At 50.4% G+C, this 27188-nt stretch overlaps 2 protein-coding genes across 2 annotated transcripts; one reads left to right on the top strand and one right to left on the bottom strand.

The window, feature by feature from the left end:
* The first annotated feature begins 288 nt into the window (after window positions 1-288).
* On the top strand, window positions 289-18257 carry LOC115861056 (integrin alpha-D-like). Its single transcript, XM_030871388.1, is given in 24 exon segments — window positions 289-295; window positions 386-490; window positions 2529-2633; window positions 2769-2839; window positions 2965-3073; window positions 6279-6412; window positions 7166-7311; window positions 9740-9774; window positions 9777-9853; window positions 9953-10100; window positions 10300-10373; window positions 11653-11782; window positions 11893-12035; window positions 12186-12326; window positions 12415-12624; window positions 13309-13439; window positions 13559-13716; window positions 14388-14404; window positions 15056-15114; window positions 15350-15398; window positions 16977-17090; window positions 17213-17314; window positions 17571-17681; window positions 18144-18257. Coding segments are annotated over 24 exon segments (2490 nt in total).
* A 1228-nt stretch (window positions 18258-19485) lies between these two features.
* Window positions 19486-20045, bottom strand: COX6A2 (cytochrome c oxidase subunit 6A2). Its single transcript, XM_030871848.2, has 3 exons — window positions 19940-20045; window positions 19654-19790; window positions 19486-19569 (listed from the first exon to the last, which is right to left on the bottom strand). The coding sequence occupies exons 1-3, from the start codon at window positions 20010-20012 to the stop codon at window positions 19486-19488; spliced, it is 294 nt and encodes a 97-aa protein (XP_030727708.1). The 5' UTR covers window positions 20013-20045.
* Window positions 20046-27188: the final 7143 nt, after the last annotated feature.

Raw genomic sequence — 27188 nt, 5'->3', positions numbered from 1 at the left:
ATGGTGCCCCTTCCACTCTCAGAACGTCCCAGTTTAGACAGTAAATGTACGGTCACTTTATCTTTAAAGGACATTCCTGATCTAAGCTATCAGGAGGTGACTGGCCTAATTTCAGATTGTGGATGTATTTGAAGTGCCCATGACGGGGCATTTCTCTGGATTGTTGCCCGTTGCATTGTGATTTGACTATTTTTGATGGAGGGTAAGAGATGGGAGCCACACAGAAGGCAACCAGGAAACAAAGAAGGAAAGAATGCCCTTCTCCCGGGCAGATGGGGAACCAAGGCTATGCAGGGTGAGTATCAAGATCCCAAGAAGTCAGGGGTTCAGAGGAGAAGGGGCTTCTCTGGCTGTTCCTTTCACCTCCCCTTCCCAAATTCCTCAGTCCTGGCTTCTTATCATGGATTCAATTTGGATGTGGAGGAGCCCATGGTCTTCCAAGAGGATGGAGCCGGCTTTGGGCAGAGCGTGGTCCAGTTTGGCAGATCTAGGTAGGCTCCGTCCACTTCCCCAGCTCCACCCCCTTGGCCTGCAGGGAGGTGGCTGCATGTGGCAGCCCAGGAGGTTCCCTGGAGGAAGGGCAGCATGGGCGAGGAGCCTGTACATGACACCACTGACTACTGACCCCTGGCATGAGCTGGGCAAGGACAGGGTCAGCCGTGCCCAGCCTGCCCAGTCCTTAAGAGTCTGTGCTGGCCCTGTGAGAATCCCCGTGCATGAAGGAGTGTGACACCAAATAGCAAATAGGAAACACCAGGACAGGCAGAGAGGGAGGCACTGCAGAAGAAAGGGGGAAACACTTTTTTCCAATGACAAGAGACCCCGCATTTTTATTTTGCACTGGGACCAGCAAATTATGTACCTGCCCTCCCTCCAGAAGTGCACATTCTTGGGTCCCAGAGACAGGGCCCAAGGAGTTGAAGTCACAGTGTGATGCAAGAATAACCAAAGTCTGGGAGGCAGAAGAAGGGAGACCTCAAACCCAGGAGGGAATTCCAGGAGGACTTCACAGAGGAGGTGGCATTGGCAAAGAGCCTGAGAGCACAGGACAGTTCACGTGGCCAAGAGGGAGCACACAGAGGCCACTGAGTTCTAAATGTACATCCCTCCTCCTTCCTCACCCTGCTGGCAGGCTGGGGATGTGGAAGCAAGTGCCAGGAGCCAGAGTTTTTTTTTTCTTTGTTTGTTTGTGTTGAAATATAACACAGAGACTGAAATGCACAAATCCCAAATCCAACTCAATGAATTTTTCATATGTGTGTACCCAGGTAAACACCACCTACATCAAGATGTAGAACCTCTCCAGCCCCCTCTCGCGTGGGTTCCCTTGGGACTCTCCCGATCACACAACACTGAACAAATCCAAAGAGAGCCTCTGTCCCACTTACCATCACCACCAATTTGTGTTGGGGCCCTATTTTTTTAAAAAAATGAATATAAAACTCTTGATTGACTGCTGTTCACCAGTATTTACAGTAAAGTAAATAATATATATTGGATGATATTCTGATTGCTACAAAGTTACTGTTTTTCCTCGTTTCTGCTGAGTTGTTACCCAAATACGGGAAGACTGAGCCCACGTCTAAGGAATTGGAGGGTGAAGAAAGACATGCAGATCAATAGTCTAAGACTAAAAGTTGATTCACACATTTGTGCCAGCAGGTCCCAAACGGCTGCATCTCCAGCATCTGATTCAGTTTCATCCTCAAGCCTTAGACAAACAGGGATTTCAGGTTTCCATAAAGAAATGACTCTCTAGAAGGAATCTTGTTAAATGACAATTTAACAAGACTTGCTTGGCTAATTAGTTAAAGTACACTAGTATTTGTCTAGTTTCCTCATCTGAGTAGCGAGGTTGTTGGTAGTGAGAACATTTTTCCAAATTAAAAAATTCTTTCCTCTCAAGGAATTTTGCAAATAAATGGGTGCATTTATATGACTGCAGACATAGATGTGACTTCTGATACAGCTGCTTAAAATGGTCCAATTTAAATTGTTTATCTTATATTTAAATTGTCCAATTAATTACAGAATTATCTATTTGGTTTCAAAAGCTTATGGCTTCGGGACATTTTTCCGTTTTTTCTATTTGAGGCGACCTATTTCTTGGGTGGCTCCGAATGACGGCTCCTAGGAAACAAATCGCGCTGACCTGTGGCTGGGAAATGCTGTTTTTGTTCTGAATAGTATTATTTTGGGTGAATGTTAAAATATACACACACACACACACACACACACAAACCATTTGCATACACAAACACACATATATTTATGTATACACACACACATACACAAACAAATAAACAAAAAGCCCAGCGCGGCCTTTCAACATACGTGGGTTAGACTCGGGCCCTGAATTTTTTTTGTTGTTTTTTTTTTTGTTTTTTTTTGGGGGGGGCCCTGATTTTTAATAGCCTCACACGTGGCCGAAGCCAAGAGCTCCCCTCATGAAGTCTCACTTCCCCGTGGCACTTCTTCACCCGAAGCGCCTTGTGCCCCAACCCCTGTCTGTCCTGGTTGTGCCTCCGGACTCGTGGTGGGAGCCCCCCTGGAGGTGGTCGCAGTCAACAAAACAGGACGTTTGTACGACTGCCTGGCTGCCACCGGCTTGTGTCGGCCCATCTTGCTGAATAGTGAGTGACTCGCCCCAGGAATCAGGGCCTTCAACCCTCCTACACCAGACCGCCCCCTCCTCAGCCTCCAGCTCGGACTGTCGCCCCAAACGAGGGTGTGCCCTTGAGTGTGACCCTGTGTGTCTGTCCTCTCAGCACCCCCAGAGGCCGTGAACACGTCCTTGGGCCTGTCCCTGGTGGCCTCCACCGATCTCTCCTGGCTGCTGGTGAGTGTTTCTGGGTCCCAGGAGGGTCTCAAGGGAGGAACAGGAGCCAGAGGAGGCTGAGGCTGGGCGAGAAGGAGGGGAAGCGTTCTGGGGGCCCCCTCGCCCACACAGGCCTCTGTCCCCAGGCCTGTGGCCCGACCATGCACAGAGCCTGTGGGGAGAACATGTATGCAAAAGGCGCTTGCCTCCTGCTGGGCTCCCACCTGCAGATCACCTGGACAGTCCCCGCCACCCTAAGGTCCCCTAGAGACAGCAGTTCCACATGGAGCACGTGCTGGCACTGCTCATGCGTGCAGAGCATGAAGCCTGGGTCTCGGCCTCTTGGGCCTCCTGTGTGCAGGTCCCTTCCCAGAGGCCTCAGCAAGCACAGGAGGGGCTGGGGGCATGGGCTGGCCTGGCAGGAGGGGTAGCTCATGGCAGGAGCCCTAAGCCGGCCAAGCGGTAATGGCTCTGATGGGGCAGGAGGGAGTCCAGCTCTTGCAGGAGGCATGAGGGCCCTACATTTGCCAACAGGTGCAGGGATGCCTCCTGGTTTCCAGAGGAAGGGCCTTGGGGGGGGGGGATGAAAATGTGTGGTGAGGACGATAGATCCAAGAATCCAAGAGGGAAGCAGTCCTGGGTCATTCACTGCTGAACTGCCAGGACCCCCCCCAGACTCACTCCTCCCCTTCCAAGGGGAGCAAATGACCCAGCCATGGGGAGTGTGAGGCACAGTTTTGCAGCACTGATGTCATCCACAGAGAATGGTGACTGGGGGCCCTGCCGTGGCTTCTCTCTGAGAGTCTGTCTTTACAAGTTCATCTTCTGTGTCCTTGGGCAAGTGGCTTCTTTCCCTGGGCCTTAGTTTCCTCATTGGTAAAATGGAGCTTAATAATCAAGGTGGCTATTAGGATTAAAAAATTTAATACACATAAAGTGCTTCGACTCCTTTCTGGCACATGTATGTGATCGCCATTATGACTGATTTTCTAGCTGAAGACCACGTGTTCCGTCTAGGAGGAAGATACAGATAAACTGCCCCATCTGTGGCATCAGAGGGAATAGTGGGCCCCAAATGAGATCCAGGGACCACTCATGGCAAGATGTGAACCAGAGAAACCATGACGCCAGCCTTGGTGGGCTTTTAGCAGAAAGCGAAACAGCAGCAGAAAGAGCCCCCAGACCAAATTGTGAGAGCAGAGTCTATAGAGGGGACAGAGAGAGTGGAAAAGACTCTTGTGGGTACCAGGCCCCACCTGGGATGTCTGTGCAGCCAGACATTTACTAGATGGTAAATGTCTTTTCCTAGATGTTTCTGGGGCTCATGAGGTGGGATGCTTGATGAAAATGGGACACAGATGTGTAAAACTGGTCCAGACGAGGCAGGTTTGAATAGATTTGGCAAGACTGTGTGCCAGGCAGTACTGGGTACTGGGTTCCGGGTGTGCATCACCTTATAGCATCCTCTCAAGATCCTTGTGGAGGCCAGGATGATCCCCATTTGACAAAGAAAACTGAGGCTCAGAGAGGTGAGTTTCCACTTTAGGAAGTGGCAGAGCCCAGAGCTTGAGCCAACCTTGCCTGATTGGCTCAGTTCTTTTTCAGAAGGCCATTCAGCTACAGCCAGCTGCCTGCTATGGGAAGCCCAGTGGATGCAATAAAAGAAGCAAGAAACAGAAGTAACATTGCGAGGGCGCTGGCCCCAGGCCTAGTCTGAGAGAGCATGTGGGGGTGGTTTTGTGATGCAGCTAAAAATGTGGGCCCAAGTACAAGACGTGGTGGCAGGGAACGCCAGCTACCCAGCTGTCGGGGACAGATCAAGGGTGAGAAGGGGAGCACCTGAGGGCTTCTTGGCCTGCTGTGTCGGTGGCTGGATTTCCTGGTCTTCAAGGAAGCAGGGAGGGAAGTGATCTTCCATTTCTTCTGGGCACTGGTGATGTTGGTTGAGTAGGTGGGATGGGTGAGGAGTGAGGAGATGCGAGAAGGCATCCTGCTTCAGTGCCCTGAGGCAGGGTACCACAGCTCAGCATCACACCTCATAGCTGCGGTGGTCTGATCTCCCAGCACCCTGGGACCAACACAGGATGTGGGGTGCTGGTGGAGGCATCAACCGGGTTTTGCACGCAGGCCACAAGCCCCTATGTAAGTCTGGGGACAACCTGAAATGTTTTATTTGTTCATTTACGTATGATGTGTCTTTCCATTACGGTGTGGACTCCACAAGGGCAGGGACGAGATCTTTTTGTTTTGTTTTTTGTTTTTTGCCGTATGGTGGCCTCTCACTTCTGTGGCCTCTCCCGTTGCAGAGCACAGGCTCTGGACGCGCAGGCTCAGCGGCCATGGCTCACGGGCCCAGCCGCTCCGCGGCATGTGGGATCTTCCCGGACCGGGGCACGAATCTGTGTCCCCTGCATCGGCAGATGGACTCTCAACCACTGTGCCACCAGGGAAGCCCACGAGATCTTTTTTAAAGCTATGGTCTTCAATCAGGTTTCCCCAGAGATAGACTTAGAGGCTCACCTAGGAATGTTCTCGGGAGCAATCCTTATGAGAGTGTGAGGGGAGCAGGACTTGGCAGACGGAGGGGGTGCACTGTGAGAGGCCTCAGCTGCCCCACGGAGAGCTCAGAGCATGGCCGGATATGGGTTGCCCACAGGAGCAGGAGGTGACCTTGGGCAAGGCACCTCCCTTTTGAGTGGGGTGACACTTAGGGAGGAACTCTGCTGGAAGCCATCAACAGCCAACTTCCTGCAGCTGGGAATGAGCGCCTCCATCCTGGTGGGGGGCAGGTCTTGGTGGCACACCTTAGCATCCGCTGCAGGTGTGTCCTTGGGCCTAGAACAATGCCTGGCATGTGGTGATGATGGTGATAACAGCTACCCCTCATGGGGTGCCAGGCCCTGTCTTAAATACTTTATGTACATATTCATTCTTTTTATCTTTGCAATAATCCCATGTGGTAGGCACTACTATCACCCATTTTACAGATGAGGAAAACTGAAGCCCAGTGAAGTTATGTAACTTGCCTGCATTCACCACTAAGAGGTGGGAAGAGGTGGGATTCGAGCCCAGGCATGCTGGTTCCAGGATGTACATTCTGAACCGCTTCGCTAAATTGCCTTCCACTGAGCCCCACAGTATCCCTGGTGGTGTATTCAATAAATATTCGTTGACTAAATGAGTTAGGAACCCACCCGGGCCCCACCCTCTACTTCTTCCTCCCCTTTTGTAGGCCTTGTGGAGGGAGGGGAGCAACAGGGATTCTGCTGAAGGGAGAAGGGGCTTGGCCAACAGATTTGGACCTCCTCAGTGGAGGGTGTCAGAAACTGGGTGGGCCAGGGGGCCTTGGCATCCCTACGCCAAGGACGGCCCCCTGGCTCTGTGGAGCAGAAAGGGTTTCTGGGTCCCAGGAAGTGGCTGGGACCTGCCCATGCATTTCTGATTCCTCCCTCCCTCTCTGCAGAGTGTCCACATCAAGAGATAGACGTTGTCTTCCTGATTGACGGCTCTGGCAGCATTGACCAAAATGACTTTAAACGGATGAAGAACTTTGTCAGAGCTGTGATGGACCAGTTCAAGGGCACCCACACACTGGTGAAGGCTGGGCCCCCGAGGCCTGGGGACTGGGATCAGGGAGGGTCTACCTCTGGGAAGGCCAACCTGGGAGGGGGCCTGGCATCGCTGGGGGCTGGCTCAGTGGACGTGTGCCATGAGGAGGCCAGGGTCCAAGGTCAAGGTATGGTCCCAGTGCAGGGCCGATTTGAGTCCTAATCTGAGGAGGTACCCCCATCACATGTACTATGTCCCCGCATGCCACAGGAAATACAATGTTTTTGCTGTTTAAATACATTGAAAGGATTATCAAATCAACTTACTGTGATATTTGACTGAAGGTAACTTGGCCAAATGATGATTTCTTTATTATGTTTTCCATGTAACTCACAATTTCTTTATCTTATTGTTTTATTTCCCAGTAACCAGTGTGTGTGTGTGTGTGTGTGTGTGTGTATATATATATATATATATATATATATACAAATTCTTGAGAAGCAAGGAAATATAACCTACAAATTGATTTCATGTATTATAAATTTTTTAAAAAAATCTAAGTTTAACAAATATTGTGGTTGGCAAGGCTATTCTTTGTAAACTATGAAAGAAACATTATTTGGTTTTGATTTTCCAGGTTTCTTTTGGGACCATTTATTTTTTTCTGGGTCTCAGTATATATTTGTCGGGCCTCAAAATCACATGGAGCATGGTTTGTAAATACAAAATTATTCCAAAATAAAAAACTTCCTAAAAAACAACTCCTGAGCCCCAGGGCCCTCTTCTTGGCCTTCACAGTTCTTGCTGATGCAATACTCAAACCTTCTGAAGACCCACTTCACCTTCAGCCAATTTCAGACCAGCCGGAGCCCTCAGAGCCTGGTGGATCCCATCGTCCAACTGAGTGGCCTGACGTTCACAGCCACAGGCACCCAGACAGTGGTGTAAGCTCTGCCCCATGCTGCCTGTGAATGAGCTGCTACCTCACTGCTACCTACTGCTGGGTCTGCACAGCCCTTCTTAGAGGCTGAGGGAGGCTCTGGGGAAAGGGGCTCACAGGGGAGCGAGGGGGCTGCAGGCAGAGTCCTCCCTGGAGTGTTTCTGGTCCCATCGCTCATTGCCATCCCCTGATCTAAGGCGGGACTCCTCTGCAGCGTGTTTCCCCTTTGCCTGGCTTTGGCTTGGCTGGACCCTGAGCCCACCTGGGCTTTGCTTCTCGGTTCCCATCCTGGCTCTCCGCTAGCTACCTGGGCCACCCTTGGAGTTACTGACTCTTTCTAAGTCTCAGGAAACTGTCCAATGAGGAAAAACTCACAACTTGGTTAGAAGGATTAAGCGAGATAACATGGGTGAGGTGTTTCCGCACAAGAAGTGCGAGATAAATGGTTGGGGATTTTATCCAAAAAATGGTGCAGCTCCTCTTTACCTCCCTGGAAGGGACTCAGGAATTATTTCCAAGTGTCTTCTTTGTGCCTTTCTCCCCACTCAGCTCCCTTCATCCCTTCATCCTCTCATCCCTCATCCACTCAAGTCTCTATGTACCATGTGTCTGCCCAGAACTGGGGGCTAGGTGGTCCGGGAAGAAAATGGCTTAGGTCGTGGGACCACAGTGGAATGTGTGGTTCCCATGGGAAAAAACTGGGTAGAATGTCTGGGATCCTTGACTTCCTGCACACCCTTGGGCACTGCCCTGGGGATGGTGCTGGAGAAATATTGAAAAAGGGATGATCTCTCCAAAGGCACTCTCTTTACTTTTGGGTGGCTTTTCTGCCTTGAACACTGACCTGTTGGGACTGGACAACCAGGAAGAAAGCCTCTGTCTCTTGAGTTGAAAGTCACACAGGAGAGGCATCTCTCCCAGTCCCTAAAGCTCCTCCCAGCCGTGGGCGATGGTGTAGTTCTCATCAAAATCCATCCTCTCCCATCACCTCCCTGCTCCCTAGAGCCAAGCCCAGCTCTGCCACTGACTGGGTTGTTGCTGTGTTTTTTTTTTTTTTTTCTTTTAGAAGTTTCATTACAAAAAAGACAAAAAGGCAACAACATTAAGGAAAGTTTTGGAAAAAAAAAAAAAAAGAAATATTACCTACAGTTCCTCTAGCCAACCATCTTGCAGTATTTTGGCAACAAGAAAGAATAAGTACAAATGAATAAATAAATCCTACTCTCAAAAAGCACAGTGTCATTTCCATCCTTGTCTTTATTTAGACATATTTTATATAGTCACAATCAGGGCAGAAACTATCTTCATCCTGCCATTTTTTTCCATCTGTTCCATAAACCTGTTCCACGCTTCTCTACAGCTTTTGTTTTCCTTTGAAATGGCTGTGTACTTTTCCACCAAGGGGCTGGGTCATGATTTGCTAAACCCCTTCCCTAACATGGGACATTTAGGCTGCTTCAGTATTATATCTGGTGTGTGTATGTTATTTGGTGCATATGTGTGTGTGTGTGTGTGTTTGTGTGTGTTTATTCTGAGTTTGTAGAACTGCATGAACATATATGTTACATTTTTAATCATTTGTAATAGCTACCATAGAATTAATGCCTACCTGTAGGCCAGTCACTGTTGGAAAAGCTTCACCTCATTTGACCCTCAGGATAACCTGATACTATTTGTCTCAGTTATTTATTGCTGCCTGACAAACTGCTCCCAAGTTTAGTGGCTTAAACAACGCCCCTTTTGTTACTCCTTTTCATGATCCTGGGGCTCAGCTCTTCTCAGGTGGGGTCTCTCACGTGGCTGTGGCCACGTGGCACCTGAGGCTGGACTATGAGAGCTTCATCCACGTGGTTGCTGCCTTGGCAGGATTGGCTGGAAGGCTGGGCTCAGCTGGGGAGGCTGGGCCTCTCTCTTCATGTGGCCGCTGCACGGGGTGCCTCTAACAGGTTGGCTAGACTTCTCTCATGGCGGCTCAGGGCTCCGCAAAGTGCAAAAGCTACCAAGGTTTCTTAGGCCCATAACTGGCACAGGGTCACTTCTGTTGCATGTTGCTGATTAAAGGGAGTCACAGGCCGGGCTCAATACGGGAAAGGAACCAGGTGTGGCTCACTGGGGGCCATCTTTGGAGACCAGCTATGGTACAATTATTGCTCTCATCTTGCATGGAGAGAAGCAAAGGCGCAGAGAGGTGAAGTAACTTGCCTTGTTGCCTCCTGGGAATGAGGTTCTGTAGTGGATGGAACTTTAGGAACAAGGAATATGAGTACCTTTGTTCTCAGTCTCACTAATGATTGTCAGTATGTATCCACGTCTTAACATACCTGAGTCTCAGGGCGCCAGGACTCCCCAGTCTTTCCAGAGGAGCTTCTAGTGCTGCAAATGATTTCTTCCCAGAATCTCAGTAGAATCACCCCCCTTTTCTTCCTCGATAGGAAAGAACTATTTCACAGTAAGAATGGGGCCCATAAAACTTCCAAGACCCCCTGAAATACAGCGACGTCATCCCCCAGGCAGACAGAGCCCGCATCGTCCGCTATGCCGTTGGGGTGCGTCCCCTTCCTCATGGCTCCCCCAGACTCAGCCTGCACCTCCCCCAGGCAGAAGGGCTGGCTGGCTCCTCCTCCTTGGCTGCCTCTCTGCCACAGGTGGGAGATGCTTTCCAGGATCCCACTACAAGGCAGGAGCTGAACATCATTGGCTCAGTGCCTTCGGAGGACCATGTGTTCAAGGTGGACAACTTTGCGGCACTCAGCAACACCCAGAAGCAGCTGCAGGAGATCTTTGCAGTCGAGGGTAAATGGGGCATGACCTTGGGTCTCGGAATTGAAAGAGTCGCGAGTTGTGCCCCTCAGTCCTGAAGGTTCATCCCTGCTCATAGCTCACCCCAAATTGTTCCCCAGAACCCAAGCCCCAGACCACATTCTCCTCTTTCTGCTCTGAATCTTCATGGTCTCAAGGTCTCCGGGAGCCCGATTGACCTGTTTGCCCACAGGAACGCAGTCAAAGACAAGTCGCTCCTTCCAGCATGAGATGTCTCAAGAAGGCTTCAGTTCCGTCCTCACAACGGTGAGTGGAGTGTGTGCTCGATTAACGAGTATCAGGCACCAGCCCTGTGTTGGGAGCTGGGAACCAGAATAAACAAGAACGCAGACCCTGTCCTCAAGCTCACCATCTAGTCCGGGAGAGACACACAGGCAGTGTATGTAGGTACAGAGAACAGGATAGCAGAGGTTCCTCCTCTCCTGGATCGCATAACTAGTGGGAGGCGGTGACAAACGACAAACAAACGAAAGACTTTCAGGTTGTGCTAAGCATTGGGATAGAGAAAGAGAGGTGTCAGAGGAGGCCTAAGGAGTAACAGCTGAGGCTGAATGATGAGAAAGGGCGAGGCCTGGAAAAATATGGCGAGAGATTGCTCCAGGTAGAGGAAAAAGCAAGTGCAAAGGTCCTGAGTCAGGAACAAGGTTACTGTACGAGAGAGATAGAAGGGCCAGCACAGCTGGAGCAGAGTGAGCTAGGGGCAGCGCGGAGAGAGGGTGGGAGAGATGGGAAAGACCAGCCCGTGCAGACCAAAGAAGTGACAATATAGACAGACAATTGTCTGAAAGTAGATATGTGTTCAAAATATCCAGAGAGATTTGCTTCAGAATAACTTTGAGGGCAATTGAGGGGGACGTAGACGTGGAACAAGGTTTGTCACGAGTTAATCACTGATGCTGGGTCACGGGTTCTTACGGATTCATTACACATTTCTTTCGACTGTTAATGTCCTAAATTAGCCATAAGCAAAAGTTTGCAAAGGCAATAAGCATTCAGAGGAGGAAATGCCAATCCCTTCCTGAGGGAGCCTAGGAAGACCTCGCAGAGCTGACTTAGAGGCTGACTCTTCCAGAGAGAGGAGCTGCGTCCCAGAAAGAGGAGAGAGGAGCGTCCAGGCCAGAGACTTGGTGTATTTTGGAACAGAGTGTCACTGCGCAGGCTCGATTGGGAAGGATCCTAAATGCCACCCTCAGGAGCTTGCGGGCAGTGAGCCTCCATGGTTTGCCAGCAGGGTGGTGGCTGCACGTTTGGGTTGGAAGAAACCCAACTCTGGGGCAGTAGATGAAACAGAGGAAAGCAAGCTAGGAGGCAGGAAGGGCAGTGGGTGAGAGGCGCTGGGGTGACCGTGATGGCGGCAGTGGGGACGGACTGAGAGATGTAGGAATCAGGGACACGGAGGTTGCTGGTGAGAGCCAGGGAAGAGCAAAGAGAATTCCACATGATGGGCGGAGTCAGTGGCAGCCATTGCTTCTGAATAGGCTGTCTTCTTCTTCTTCCCACCTGCTCTGGAATCCTTTCCTCCCAGGATGGACCAGTTCTGGGGGCTGTGGGGAGCTTCAGCTGGTCTGGAGGTGCCTTCCTGTACCCCGAAAATAGGAGCCCCACCTTCATCCACGTGTCTCAGGAGCACGCGGACATGAGTGACTCTTACCTGGGTGAGGCAAGGCTGTGGTCGGAGGGCCGGGCGGGAGACGGGCTGCCTGGGAAGGGCAGGGGCCCGGGGGTGGGGAGTGGAAGCCTCTGTGCTGAGGCCTGGTCCCCTCAGGTTACTCCACAGAGCTGGCCGTTTGGAAGGGGGTACACAGCCTGGTCCTGGGGGCCCCCCGCCATCAGCACACCGGGAAGGTTGTCATCTTCACGCAGGTGTCCGGGCAATGGAGGCTGAAGGCTGAAGTCACAGGGACCCAGGTTGGGTGTGGAGGAGGGTCTCCAGGGGCAGAGAGGGAGATGAAGGGAGTGCGGGACCCAGCAGGGAGGGGCCGGTATCCGGGGAGAGGCGGGACCTGGCCCAGCGCAGGTGCAGGGGTAGGCAGGATGACTCCACGCTCTGCCCTCCAGATCGGCTCCTACTTCGGGGCCTCCCTCAGCTCCGTGGACGTGGACAGAGATGGCAGCTCCGACCTGGTCCTCATCGGGGCCCCCCATTACTATGAGCAGAGCCGGGGCGGGCAGGTGTCCGTGTGCCCCTTTCCCCGGGGGGTGAGTGGCTGATGAGACCCGGGCTGGGTGGGGTCTGGGTGTGGAGGGGTCGCCTGGGGTGGGACCTGACACTGTTTGTGTTCTGCAGAGGGCTAAGCGGCAGTGTGGTGCTGTCCTGCGAGGGGAGCCAGGCCACCCCTGGGGCCGCTTTGGGGCAGCTCTGACGGTGCTGGGGGATGTGAACGGGGACAGGCTGACGGACGTGGCCATCGGGGCCCCAGGAGAGCAGGAGAACCGGGGTGCTGTCTACCTGTTTCACGGAAACTCGGGACTGGGCATCAGCCCCGCCCACAGCCAGGTGAGGCCCCTCTGCTTCAGCCTCTTCTGTTCGCCTCCTCCCCGCTGTCGTAGATTCGCCTGATGCCGCCTCCTGTCACCGGCCTCGGCAGTGACCATTCCCTTCCTGCTTTCAGTGGTTTACTTTCCTGAATTTCCCCAGGCCCAGCTAAGCACAATTCTCTTTTCTCTCCTTTGCCTCCAGACTTCAGAGTGTGTGGGCAGCTTAGTAGTTAAGAGATCACAGGCCCCAGGTCAAATGCCTGACCAGCCCTGTGAGCTGCATGGCCTCAGTCAAGTGACCGATTTAGCCTCTGTGAGCCCTGGTTTCCTTCTATGAAAGGATGAGCAAATTCTATTGGCTTCTTGTAAAGATAACTCCGTGAGAGCACTAAGCACTCCATTCCTCAAATATTTATGAATGAACATACGTAATTTATGAATCAACGTGTAAATGATGAATAAATGAATCTATTATGCTCCCATCATTACGCTTTGATTTTGTCATTGGCCTGCACCTTCGTGGTCCTCATTGGACCCAAAGTGCTCTCCTCTCTGCCTGTGGACTTTGGGGTCCTCACTTTGCTTGCTCTCCCTCCTCCCCGCTCTTCAACTTCTCTACTCAGTGTCCTTTCCAAATCTTTCTTCCCCAACCTTTCCAATCCCCTTTCCTTGATTTGCACTGCTTTTATCCTTCCCTGGCCAGTGGATTGCAGGCTCCCAGCTCTCCCCCAGGCTCCAGTATTTCGGGCATTCACTGAGCGGGGGTCAGGACCTCACCCAGGATGGACTGGTGGACCTGGCCGTCGGGGCCAAGGGGCACGCGCTGCTGCTCAGGTGAAAACTCCCCTACTCTCCCCTTGCCTGCCCCTTGTGTCTGATTCACTAAGCTGCCCCCTCCCTTGTTCTCCTTCTGGGGGCCAGAGGCCCGCCCTCAGCCCCCCATGCACCCTCAGGAGCCTGCTGGTGCTGAACGTGGAGGTGGCTATGAGGTTCACACCCCCGGAGGTGACAAAGTCTGTGTACCAGTGCTGCGAAGAGCTGCCCACCGCCCTGGAAGCTGGGGACGCCACAGGCTGTCTCACTATCCACAAAAGCTCACAGGACCAGCTAGGTGAGTTTCCTCCTGGTAGACCCAGACCCTCACTGCCCCCGAGAGGCCCCCAGCCCTATATCCTCAGGACAGAATGAGCCCAGGAACCCAAATCTCACCTCCATGTCCACCCAGCTGTCCTCCTCCCTCCCTCTTCCCACACCCGGGCCTCTAGGTCCTGTCTCCAGGACACATCCGAGGTCTGCTCTCTCCACTGCCTTCCTCGAGGACAGGCTTCGCCTTCCCACCCACTCTGAGCTGTGCCCACGGCTATTCTTGCACGCCCCCTGCACTCTCCACAGGGAACTACAGCGATTGGTCCTAAACACTGTTTAACACCCCTCAACCGCCCCTTTCTTGCATTTATAAAGACCAGAAGTTTTGCCCACAATGACCCCATGATTTGGTCCCTCTCTGCCTTTCCAGCCTCACCTTGTCCCCTTCCCCCCTACGCCATACACTTCTTTTCTTTTTTGGCCTGGCCATGTGGCTTGTGGGATCTCACTTCCCCCATCAGGGATTGAACCCAGGCCCTCGGCAGAGAAAGTGCAGAGTCCTAACCACTGGACCTCCAGGGAACTCCTTTTTAATTAATGTGCCAACCTCCCTCTCCCTTCTGGTCTTAGCCACTATTCCCAGAGTCTGGGATTTTCTCCTCCCCGCTTTTCACCTGACTCCTTTTCATCCTCCAGGTTGGAGCTCAGACGAGGCCCATCCAGGAAAGCATCTCTGACCCCCAGCCTGAGTTAACAAGCCCTCTTGGGTACCACTGAGGACCCCACCCTTGCATGGATCTCGCTGTGATGTTATGTCCTATGTGCTGGTCTCTGTTTCTAGGCTGTGAGCTTATGAGGGCAGGGACCATAATTCTCCACCTTCCCCACGTGGGGATACATTCAGCATCTGTCACCTCTTCTCTGGCCTCTTGTTGTGTCATGGTGATACCATGCCAAATACCATGTGACTGGACTCATAGCAATCTGTGTCTACTTCTGTGGCTCCTTTGGTATTGAAGGTTCCTTGAGTGCAAGAACTGTGTCTCATTCACCTGTAGTTCCCACCTTTCCTGACCCAGAACCTGTTCCATCATGGACAATCTATAATGTTTGTTGAATGGTTGTTCCAGTGTGATTTGGATTTGACTCCTCAGCTAAGCTTTCTGTTCCTTGAAGCCAAGGATCTTCTCTTATCTTCCCTTTATATTCTAACTGCCCCTCCCTCATTGCCCTACTTGCCAGTGTTTAGCACGGTGCTGGGTGCAGGGTGGGTGCTAATACTCAATGTCGATGAGTACTCCTAATGAGGGGATTGGAGATGGATTAAGACATGGATGGGAAGAGAATATACTGTTTTGCTGCAGCTCCCCTTTGAGAAGAACTGTGGGCAAGGGGACCTGAGTGTCAGCCTCAGCTTCTCAGGGTGAGTGAGCTCTATCTCCTTTTATAGCCAGACACTCAAGCTTTTGGGTCTCCCATCCTCATAGGATGAGAAGTCCTTGTGTTTCCCTTTGGCTCTCCTTCTAACAAAGAAATGCTTTTGATTGGACAGTTATCAGCCTGTAGCTCGTGAGTTCCCACAGCCCTGCCCCTGCCCCTGATTCAATTCCAATCTACTTCCTTGAGTCTCTGTCCCAGTCTTGTCCTTCCTTGTTCAGCCTGCAGACCCTGGTGGTGGGGAGCTCCCTGGAGCTTCCTCCAAGCCTAGTACCTCGCCCTGCAGGCCAGCCTGCTCTTTTGAGGATGGGTATCTAAGCTAGCCACTCTGATTCCCCACATGGCGATTCTTGTGACCAGCCATATATTTATACCATAGCACCATATCCCACAATTCTTGGTTCTTCTCTGACGAACTGACCTGCTGGTGGGACACACATACTTTGCCACCACTGTGTATCCTCTTCTCTCTCTCCAAGATGCAGGCTTCCTTTAACACGAAGCCAGTTCCAGCCTTTGTGCTAAACACGAATACGCTGAATTGAAGCTACTAGATTAAGACTGAGGCTTTCTGAGCACTCTGAAGTGGGGAGCTTGTGCCCAACAGGATATGGTCTGTCACCACACAGGGTGAAGAGAAGGTCAGGTTCTCACAAAACTCAGAGGACAGCAGAGATGTGAGAAACTGTTGGGACGGTTTTTAAGAGCCCAGGGCTGAGCAGGCCACAGGAAAGGCAAGTGTAGGGCTGCTGCTCTGGGTTCTAAAGGTTGGGGAAGGGGCCAGGCTGGGAGCAGGACAAGGAGCCCCACCCACCTGGCTGAATTCCAGAGGCTTTAGGGTTGATCAGAAGCTTATAATATTGCCATGGGACAGAGTTTGCTGCTGCTGCTGCTGTGCCAATTTTCAGGGGAACTAGAGAGGGGGTTCAGGCAGTGTCATTGCCCTTCCAAATTCCATGTGTGAATTTCCCCTTCTATCCACGGGAAAACACTGAAATTTACAATAAGAGCTTACAGTCATATATACTTACGATATGCCAGGCCTTGTTTTAAGTACTTTACATGTATTTACATTTATTTAACCACTCTATTAGCTCTGTGATATAGCTATTGTAAATTTATTTATTTATTTATTTATTTTTGGCTGCGTTGGATCTTCGTTGCTGCGCACGGGCTCCCTCTAGTTGCGGCGAGCGGGGGCTACTCTTCGTTGCAGTGCACGGGCTTCTCATTGTGGTGGCTTCTAACGTTGCGGAGCACAGGCCCCAGGCTCGCTGGCTTCAGTAGCTGTGGCACGTGGGCTCAGTAGTTGTGGCTCCTGGGCTCAGTAGTGGTGGCTCGCAGGCTCTAGAGCGCTGGCTCAGTAGTTGTGGTGCACGGGCTTAACTGCTCCGCGGCATGTGGGATCCTCCTGGACCAGGGCTCGAACCCGTGTCCCCTGCACTGGCAGGCAGATTCTTAACCATTGCGCCACCAGGGAGGTCCCGATATAGTTACTGTTATACACCTTTTTGCCAACAAGGAAATCCAGAGGTTTTTACCCCTGTCATTCAGCTGGTAAGTGGCAGAACCAGGAATCAAACCCAGGTGGTTTGGCTCCAGAGCTGTGCCCATGGCCATATACTACATGCCTCTCCAAGGACTGGAGAAGCTGAGTGATTTACTCAAATTTGAAAAGAGGTTTAGAACTGGAAGATTTTAAGGTGGGAAAACTGAAGCAGAGAGAGAAAGGGGTAGGATGGGGATTGTCCATCTATTCCCCACCCCAAATGTGATAGATTTCATTTTCTCTTGTGGTTCCTCCTTAAGTGAAGACCCGCCTCAGTTTCACTCCTCTCCTGTCCCCAGGACTGCTCCACTGCTGCCTGCCTGAGGTTCTGCTGTGATATCCCCTCCTTTGGCGTCTAGGAGGAACTTGACTTTATTCTGAAGGGCAACCTCAGCTTCGGTTGGGCCAGCCAGGTGTGTCCCTTCCCAGACTCAGGTGGGGCCTGATGTGTCTGTGCCCACCTCAAGCCAGGGTGTTTCTCTAACCCCAAGCCCTCCCCAGAGCTAGTTCCCAGCCCTCCCCTTCTTTTTTGTAGACTTTGCAGAAGAAGACATGTGTCGTGATTGTGGCTGAAATCATTTTCAACAGATCCATGTATTCCCAGCTTCAAGGACAGGAGGCATTTTTGAGAGCCCAGGTAGTGACCGTGTGGTAGGCAGTGACCAGGCTGATCAGAGAGCTCCTGATGCTAAATCTGTGATGCTGGGTGGGGGGCTTGCAAGCCTGGAGGGAGGAAGGTTGGAGGTCCCTAGGCAGGCAACTGTTCCTAAGCCCATGAATGCTTCTGTATCTCACCCCTTGGAGCAGAGACTGATGAAGAAAGGGAGGGAGTTAAAGATTGGGAAACTGGGAGGAGTCTGGAACAGCCTGATACTTTCTGATCCCCAAATCAGGTAGAGATGGTGCTAGAAGAGTATGAGGTCTATAACCCCATCCCCCTCATTGTGAGCAGCTCTGTGGGAGGACTGCTGCTGCTGGCTCTCATCACAGCTACACTGTACAAGGTGAGTGCTTTCATCACACTCTTGACACCACCAGCACCCAACCCCAGCCCTCCCACAGACAGGAGGGTATAGCAGGGAGAACTCAGACAGTGAAGTCAGGCAGGTCCGGGTACACATTTTCGCTCTGACTCGCTGTATAATGTCAGGCAAGTTGCTCAACTTCCCTGAGGCCCTTTCAACATTTTCGAAATGAAATAATGCCTACATCATAGAGTGACTGAAATGAGACAGACATGAGGCCAGGGTATGCAGAATCTTTGCTTTTCTGCTGTGGATGGTGTGTACGGCTACTGAGCTGGGCATAGAGAAGACACTCAGTACGTGATAGCTGTTGTTCACATAAGTGTTCTGGCACACAAATACAAGTCAGTTTGGCTTCCTTCTTCTGTCTCAGCTTCTTCCTACTCCCAACTTCCTACCCTGCCCTCTGATCCAGATTTTCTGATTTATTTCCCCTCACAGTGTGGCTTCTTCAAACGTCAATACAAAGAAATGATGGGTGACAACCCTGAAGACACTGTCACATTCAATGGGGAGTATCTCAGCGGTGAGGCCCCCAATCAGCCTTTGTCCTAAGAATCCACTTTCCCATTTAGCTGTACCCCCATGGGCTGACTGTGTAGATCTGGACTGGCCTGAGCAACTTGCCAGGTGCTAAGCCATCTTCCCAAGGCATCGAAAGGTTTTTATGTTTTTACATATCTACCAGACTTCAGTGATGACCCACTTTTTACAGAAGCGGGCATGATGCCAGCATGAATTCTCATATGTATAAGAACTGTCACATTAAATGAGGATGTTTATAACACAGTTTCCTTGTATGAAAGAGCTCTAATCTAGGGACCTGAATGCTGTTCTAGTAAGGGGGGAGGGGCTGCTTGTGGGTACAGAAAATGTTCTCTCTTTCTCAGGTGACTGGGGCCTGTGAGCATCTTTTCTTAATGGTGCCGTGACTAGTTTCAGGAGAGGAGGGCAAAATAAGTTGTGTGTGTGTGTGTGTGTGTGTGTGTGTGTGTGTGTATGTGTGTGTGTGTGTTTGTGTGTTGGTCATGGGTTTCAGCTTAGGCGTCAGGCTCCTTGGTAATGGCAAGTGAGCTGACTGTCCTAGGAGGTGAATGAAATGTCCAGAGCTTGTCTGAACCAACATCCCCCTTGAATGGGGTCCCCCAAAACTAGGAGAACCAGGCTTCCAGAAAGGGAACATCTAATTTCCCCCAACTAATACAGAAGACCCATTAAAGGTGGTCATAGCGAATGACCAAAATATTCCAAATCCAGAATTAGGTCATGAAGATCTACACAGAGGGCTGTAGATCCTGTGTTTGAAATCACAATTGTCTCTAGACAGCGGGAAATCACAGAGGCCCTGAATGTGTGTCAGGAAAAGAGTGGTACCTCAGGATCTGCAGCCCTGAGTCTCCACCGGGCCTCCGACGAGCTGCCTGAATTTAAGTCATTTAATCTCTGAGAATCTCATATTCCTCCTCTGGAGAAGGTGGAACCAAATTTAGACCTTGCTCCCAGAGTTACTGTGAGAAGTCAGTGTATATTAAAGCCCTTTACAGCCTAGAGCCCTAATTATTAATAGGTGAGAGGGGAGGGGCCATCTCCTACCTGTCCATCGAGGCTGTTCCCTCGAGTCCCTCCCAAGTCAAGGTCCCCGGAAGAGCACGTGGAGCGCCCACTGCACTTCGCGCACAAGCCCAGCTCTAGCCATGGACGCCCCGCCCCGTGGTCCCCATGGAGCCCACGGCCACACACGGCTTCCACACTTTTATTGCGTCTGGGGGAATCGTCCAAGGCCTCAAGGCTTTTCGTAGCCCGTGGGCAGAGGGTTGACACGGGGATTGTGGAAAAGAGTGTGGTTGCCGTCTCCCCAGGAGTAGGGCTGTGGAGAGAGGGAGGGGGGAGCGAGGCGTCAGCCTGGGGGTCCCCCGCACCCCCTCGCTCGCGCCCGCGCGGGCCAGTGTACCTTGGAGCGGATCCGGAGGTGATGGTAGGGGATGAACTCTGGGCGCTCGTGGTGGCCCGAGTGGAGCCAGGAGTTGAGGGTGCAGAGGGCCACGCTCGGGAGCGCCAGCACGAAGGTCAGGAGGCGCCAGGTGCGGGCTGCAGCGGGGAAAGGCAGGGCTGAGAGAGAGACGGACTGGGCGGGAGGGGGAGGCGTCGCCAGGACCCTGGAACGTCCCAGAGGCAGGAGTGGGGGACAGATGGACAAGGTCAGGAAGCCACAGGGTCAGGCCCTGGCTGCAACTCACCTCCTGTCCCTCCGTGGTCTCCCTTGGCCGCACTGGCCAAGCCCCGACCCAAGGACCTCAGAGGCAAAGCCATGTCAGTGAGAGAAGCTGGGGACAACGGCACCGTCCTTTCCTTCTCCTTCACTGAGGCCTCGGTTCCCCTCCCCTCTGTTCCGGCCAATCACCTGTTGAGTCTGTAACGTGGGTGGCTATTTTTAGGGGGTTTCTATATTTAAAACGAGGCCTGCCTGGAGGTCTTTCTCTCCAGACAGCTGCTGTACTGTGCCTCTTATTTTGGTAAGGGGACATTTAAAATACAATATGCCATTCTTTTTATAGTTGTGGGGAAATATTTTGTTCAATACTGTATTCCCAGTGGCTGGCACACAGTAGGCCTTTAATAAATATTTGTAGAATGAATTGTGTCCTTTTGAATCTCAGGATTTTTTCAGGTGTAAACTGTATAATAATTTGTACCTTAAATGATCTTTATGAAGTTTAGGTAAAGCAACAGAGGATTGTGCCAGCCTAGAGTCTGGCATGGAACAAGAGCTCAGTATATGTATTAGTCACAGTTCTTTGCAAAGAGCAGAACTCCCTTTAACTAGCTTTAAAAAGATACGCAATTGTGAATCTTAGGTAGCTCGCGGTATCTCTGGTACCGCCAGAAACAAACCATTCTGTGGGCCAGCTGTGCAGAGACAGTTCACACTGCTGGACACTGAGTGCCAAAAATGTCATCAATGCTGCCATGGAAAGTGTCACCAAAATTTAATCAGTAGTCAATCTAAGAAAGACATAGGGACTTCCCTGGTGGTCCAGTGGGTAAAACTCCCCGCTCCCAATGCAGAGGGCCCGGGTTTGACCGCTGGTCGGGGAACTAGATCCCGCATGCATGCTGCCACTAAGAGCCCGCATACCACAACTAAGACCCGGAGCAGCCTAAATAAATAAATTAATAAATAGATTAATTAATTAATTAAAAAAAAGAAATGGAAAATTTTATTGGAGGCAACCTGAGGGTTATAACCTGGGAGACAGTCTTTCAGAAAGCTCTGAGGATTGTTCCACCTGTTAGAGGTCGAGATACAGTTATGTAAGTTTTTGAGACAAAGGGTTATACATCAATGTAACATACTGACAGTTTACATACTCCAACAAGGCATGTAGTGGGCTATTGTGACCCCTTACAGGATTGAGAAAGGAATGTTATCTCCAAGGAATTACCCTGCTGGCACCAGGAGGAAATTGCTTTTTTGGGAGGGTGGAGGGGAGTGAGTAGGCATTCCTGTGTCTTCTAAGGGTATCTAGTTAATGTATAAGGCAGATACACAACGCACACTAAAGGGGAGGGGGTAGTGGCTCAAAGGGGCAGACAATTTTATGCTTAAAACTTTCCTTGTCCCACCTTAAAAATTTTATTTCATCAAAAGCTAGATTCTTCCACCCTCATCCCCTCTTGAAAACGGATTCTTCATGAAACTTGCATCCTTCAGTTGCTCTCTTCTCGATCAAGGAATCACGTGGGCACCAACTGGCCACACCTAGGTCATTGCCTGTGCCATGGCTTCGGGAAAGGCTGGGAAACCTAGTTCTGGCTTCTGCCTTCAGGAGGTTAGGAATTGTATCTTGGAGAAAATGTAGGACGAGTATTCCAAAGATGCTGGACAGCCACAAACTTGACAAGTGCCTACTGCTAAGTGTGTTATTTCAGTCTGAAAAATCAGGCTACTTGGAGGAAAAAGAAGAAAGAATATGCAGGGCTGTGTGAACCCTAGAGGCTCTAGAAAACTGCAAGACAGGGCAGGGCTGACGTCTGCCTTGTCCGTGGTTCTGTCCTCAGCACCAGCACAGAACCTGGCATGAAGTGGGTGCTCTAAAAATGTGTATTTAATGAATGTTTGGACCGTTACTTTGGATAACGCTATAGAAACGCCTTTTCAGAGCTACAGTCCAACAGGATGCCCCCAGCTTTGATCAAGAGCTGATGTACCTGACATGAATTTAATATATAAAAGAAAAATAAGTTTTATGTATTGATACCTAATCTAAATATATGAAAGAAAAATGAGGAAGGTATATTTTCAAGAAGGTTCTCCACACCTGTTCCTCCTGATGGGGCTAAACTGGTTCTACACGTCTTTTTTCAGCTTTTTGTTTTGTTTTGTTTTTAGTAACCTTGTTGAACAGTTAAATTTTATATAGTGTTGCTAACTTATTCCCACGCCCTCACTGAGCTATAACAGAATTCTTCCTACAGTTGCTTTTCCCCAGTTGTATTTTGGAATTGCTGCTGAGAAGATGGGACCTTATTCCAGTTAAAGTTACTTGGCTTCTTTGTCCACACACAGTCCCCTCAAGCCCCCTCCCTACTGAATGATTATGGCTCTTGGAGAAAACAAAAATGAAGGGGGTATTTTTACCTGAAAAGGTTCTAGGCGCCCCTCTCTCCACTCAGTTTTGCTGGTCATCACCAAACAATTCCTTGGGGATTCCCATCCCTTAGCCTCAGCTTGGAAGTTCCCACTAAGAGCTGGTACTTGGTCGATGGCCTGAGGGCTGCCAGCATCCTCTGCTGCTGTTGCCCTCTTGTGGTGCACCTGCCCAAGTACCCCTCCTGCTGAAAATCTGATGAGCCCATATTGATAAATGTATACACTGGCATAATCACCAACACAATCAAGGTATAGAACATTTCCATCACCCCTCAAAGTTCTTTCATGCCCCTGTGCAGTCAGCCACTCCCTCTCCCACCCAGCCCCAGATAATCACTGATATCTGCTTTCTGCCCCTATAAATTAGTTTTGCCTATTGTAAATTTTCATCTAAATGTAATTGCATATTATGTATTCTTTCGTGTCTGGCTTCTCTTGTCTAACATCATTTTGAGATTCAAAAGGAACAACTTCTCCTCTCTCCTGTCCCTCAAATCTCACAATTTACAGAAGGATTTAGGGAGGTAGTAGGCAAAGGTATGTTACTGAAATCCTTATATCCTTGGTATGGACAAGCATAATATTAAGTGATGTCTCAACATCAGTGATTAATAAATTATTTCCCTTGTATTTTATAAAAATTATTTAAAAATTTGTGTTGGTCTTCCCAACCATGTGCTATTAGCATAAAAAAAAATGTGGAGTTCGATGAGAACTCCAACAGCATAGAAGTGCCTCAGAGCATCACCCATCCCGTTTCCAGGTTTGCTACCTAAGTCCTTTTTTTCTTTTTACTTATTATTCTTATCTTTTCATGTGTACTCTTTTTATTTTTTATTTTTTAAATTTTTGGCTGTGAGGCTTGTGGGATCTTAATTCCCCAATCAGGGATTGAACGGGGGACCTTGGCAGTGAGAGCACGGAGTCCTAACCACTGGACCACCAGGGAATTCCCCTACCCAAGTCCTTGACTCCGCTTTTTCCCCTAGCTCTGCACCTCCAACTCAAGTCTCTTCAGGCACCACATCCTTTTTGTTCTACTTCAGAAAGATTTCTCAACTCCATCCTCTCCTCTCTGTTGCCAGTTCTACTGCCTTAAGTGCAAATCCTTGTCATCGTTTGCCTGGATTATTGCAAAAGACTCCTTCAGCCTCCCCTGCTTCCAGTCCCTGCATTCTGGTTTATCACCCATATAATCCACCAGTGATAGTTCTCCCTTAAACCCCAGACTCCAGCATTAACTCTGATGTCACTCCCCTGCTTCAAAGCACCTGTGCCTAAACGCCACCCACAACACGGCCTACAGAAGAGTTCAAATGCTTCAGCACGGACAGCAGAGCTCAGCCTGGCTTTGCCCCAGCTCTGCAGCTTTAATCGCCATGACCTTTCACACCTCTGTTCTTTTGTACTTATTTTACTTCCAACTGCCCAGAATGCCCTTCCCCCTTTCCTGTCGCCTAAACGTGTCCTACTTATCACGTGAGCCCCAGCTCCATTGAAAGCTTTCCCAAACTCTCCTATCACACTTGGTGTGGTGACTGTTGCAGTGGCATTGAGAACCATCAGGAACGTCTGGTCACATGTCTGACTCCCCAGTAGACTGAGCTCCGCGAGAGCAGAGGCTCTGGCCTAGTGCCTGACACAGTAGGCCCCCAATAAATGGTAACTGAATCAAGGAACCACTTCCGGCTGCTCAGGTTTGCTTATGCGAAGACTCAGATTCTTTTATCTTTGTTGTCCTCCCAAGTTACAATGTGGACACACTTGGAAAGTTAACCAAAGGGACCATGAAAGTGACCACACCCAATCTAAGTCTTCCCAGTCACTTTGCCTGCCAGTCAATGAGATCATGGTTATTTCTATAGCAATAACAGAGGAAAGCAACTAAAAACAATGCTGTTTACTTGGGTCCAGTGCATTTCATCTATGCATCTGTACTAATGAGATTATCTGTTCTAAGAATTTCCACACGTTGATTAAACCTCACGACAACTAACCAAGAGAGGGAATATCACCCCATTTTACAGATGAATAAACTGAGGCACCGAAAGGTTTTAACCTTGCCAGTGCTCATCCATACAATAAGTGGCAGAACCAGGACCCAAACGGTCTGGCTCAAGAGAGCTTCCTGCTAATTTCTCTGCTATAACGCCTATCTCATTAGGACAATTTTGAAAAAGAAACTACCTTTCCTCCATAATCCCACCACTTCTAAGAATAATATCATCATGTTTGCATGTTTCTTCAGGCTTTGCCAACATGCCTACATATTCTGACTACTCTGTAGTCATAGTTTAGCTACTGAACAAGAGAAAACTACTCCAAGCAAAAGATGAATCTAACTTTGCTTTCCGAAAAGAATTTGTGCATTCTTTTCTTACTTGTGAACATTTTCTGGCTCATTCATATTCTTTCATAAGGATATTTTAATGGCTATATACAATTTTTATTTAAAATCCCACATTTTATTCATTTCTTTTATTATTGGAATGTCATTACTACAGAAAATGCTGTCATGAGCATGTTCAGGCCACGCACAGAGCTTATTTTTTTTAAATCTCTTGTGTGGAAATCATCCTCAGGAGTGCAGCTGATGCCCTATGTAAGAAAGGGCCTTTGGCCTTCATAAAGTAGACGCTCTTCTGAAAATCTGAATGGCCACAGTTCAATTTGCTCGTGTCTGAGACTGAGCCAAGCCTGATGACCGTGGTCCATTCATGGTCTTGGGGGCCCTAGGAAAACCACAGCAGTTCTGGCAATGCTCTCTGAGCCAGCTGGGACACAGTCAGTGCAGTCAGCCCTTGTGACAACTGAAAGTGCCACAGGTTGCCAAAAACTTCGATCTTGTTAGCCACCATAATCCACCACTCTGTCTGTGACTATCATTGCTCTCCCCTCCTACATTCCCTGTCTAGCCTGGGCTTTCCTTACCTCTTCCTGAGATTATTGTGTCTTTCTTCCAACTGCCTTACATAAGGCTGTCAGATACGTTTCTTACTGTAGGGCAGAGCTTCCTTTTTCCACAGCCTGGGACACATAGAAAATGTTAACAATGATTTGTGCAGCACCCTGGGATAAAGGGTTGAGGCTGCTCCCAGCTGAAGGGGCCTGGCCTAGTGCTTCTGGCCATCCCAGGCCCCACCCATCTGTCCTAGGGGTTAAAGCAGTGGTCTCAACCCTGGCTGCACACTAGAATTAACCAGTAGTTTTACAAAATTCTTTTGCCTAGGCTGTACCCCAGAGTAATAACAATAACGTACAGCCAAGGTTGAGAACCTCTTAACTAAAGGGATATCTCAGGTTATCCTCAGTAACCTCCACAGGTTACTCCTTCCTTCACTGCAGTGTGTCCCTTCTGAGCAATGGGTCCAGGGTATCAATAGACTAAGATCGAGTCCTGAACTTGGGTGTGTGCAGCTCTCAGTAGCTGGACTCAGTGTCACATGATGATAAAATTTAACTTAACCAAACCGTCTAAGCCTACATGATTGTGTCCGGGCTGGGAGTACACAGTGGCCTAGTGGAGAGCTGAGAAAGCTGAACCTGACGGAAGGCGGGTGCGCGGGGTGGGGTAGGGTGGTGAAGGCAGAACGCAGCGGACACCTTGGGAACAGTAGTAGAGGCCCGGATTTTAAGGCGGGAGGGGCTGTGGTTCTTTAAGGGAGTTAATAGAATAACTGGACTCCAGGAAGAGAATGGAGGGTGGAAAGCTGAAAAGGGCTGTGGAGGTGCTTGTCCCGCCCTTTCTACTCCGGATAACACCCGTGTGCTTTCGGGGCTCATTGGGCGCCGCCTCAAAGGGGCTCGGCGGAGGCGTGTGTTCAGAAACGCCCCCTGCTCTAGGTGGAGGCGGCGGGCCGGGCTGCTGCCGATCGCCAGCTCTTACCCACTGAGACCCCGCACCTGCGTGTCTCCTGCATGACACAACCGAGGTGCAGCCGAGACGGGGCCAGTCGCCCCCACTCTCCGGAGAGGGCCAGACCCCAATTCCGGGAAAGCCATCCGTGGCGTCGCAGAGGGCCCAATCCCGAGAGGGCTGACACCCGAGGGAAGACTGAGAAAACGCGGCAGCGGCGGCGCCTGGCTCGGCTGCGAGGGACGCAGCCAAACCTCCACGGCTGGCAGCCTCCCGCGGCGCCTTCTGGGAAATGTAGTCCCGCAAGGGGCCGAGACCCGGATGCGGAGGGTCCCGGGCATCCTTACTCAACCTCCGGCAGGAGGCGCTCCATCCCCCGCCGCCCTGCTTGCTTCTCCACCCCAAAACCCGCCCCGCCTGTCCCCAGGCCTTCCCAAGATGGGCCGAACCGGTCAGAGCGGTGAGCACACCATAAAGAGCCACCGAGGAACCACATCCCAGTCCCTAACTAGAATGTGAGAGGAAGTAGCCGGCTGGGGCGCCCGGGCGAGCGAGCCCTGGTGGAGGTGACCTGGCCTAACGTGGTGTGGTGGTACCTAAAACCTCTCGCTAAGGAAAGACCGAGAGTGAGGAGCTGGCCTCTGGCAGAGAATTTAAGGGAACGCCCCCAAACTCAGTAATCAAGAGAAGACATTGCAACGCGATATTTCAAAAAAATCAAAATGAATGCAAAAAATTCATGGTGAACAAAATATCGAAATATCGAAGATTTAAATAAAGACAGGCATCAACCCTGTATTTTCTCCACCCTGCCTCACTCACCTCACCCTAATCATGGCCCTGGTTCCAATAAAACTTTATTTAGAAAAGCAGGTGGCTGGCACAGGTGGTAGCTTTCTGATTTAAAAGTATATATAGGGGGACTTCCCTGGTGGTCCAGTGGTAAGGAATCCACCTTGCAATGCAGGGGACAAGGGTT

The sequence above is a fragment of the Globicephala melas genome, chromosome 15 (assembly GCF_963455315.2).
Source record: "Globicephala melas chromosome 15, mGloMel1.2, whole genome shotgun sequence".
NCBI lineage: Eukaryota > Metazoa > Chordata > Mammalia > Artiodactyla > Delphinidae > Globicephala > Globicephala melas.
The sequence above is the reverse complement of the archived record's forward strand: the minus strand, read 5'-3'. Positions and strand labels throughout refer to the sequence as shown.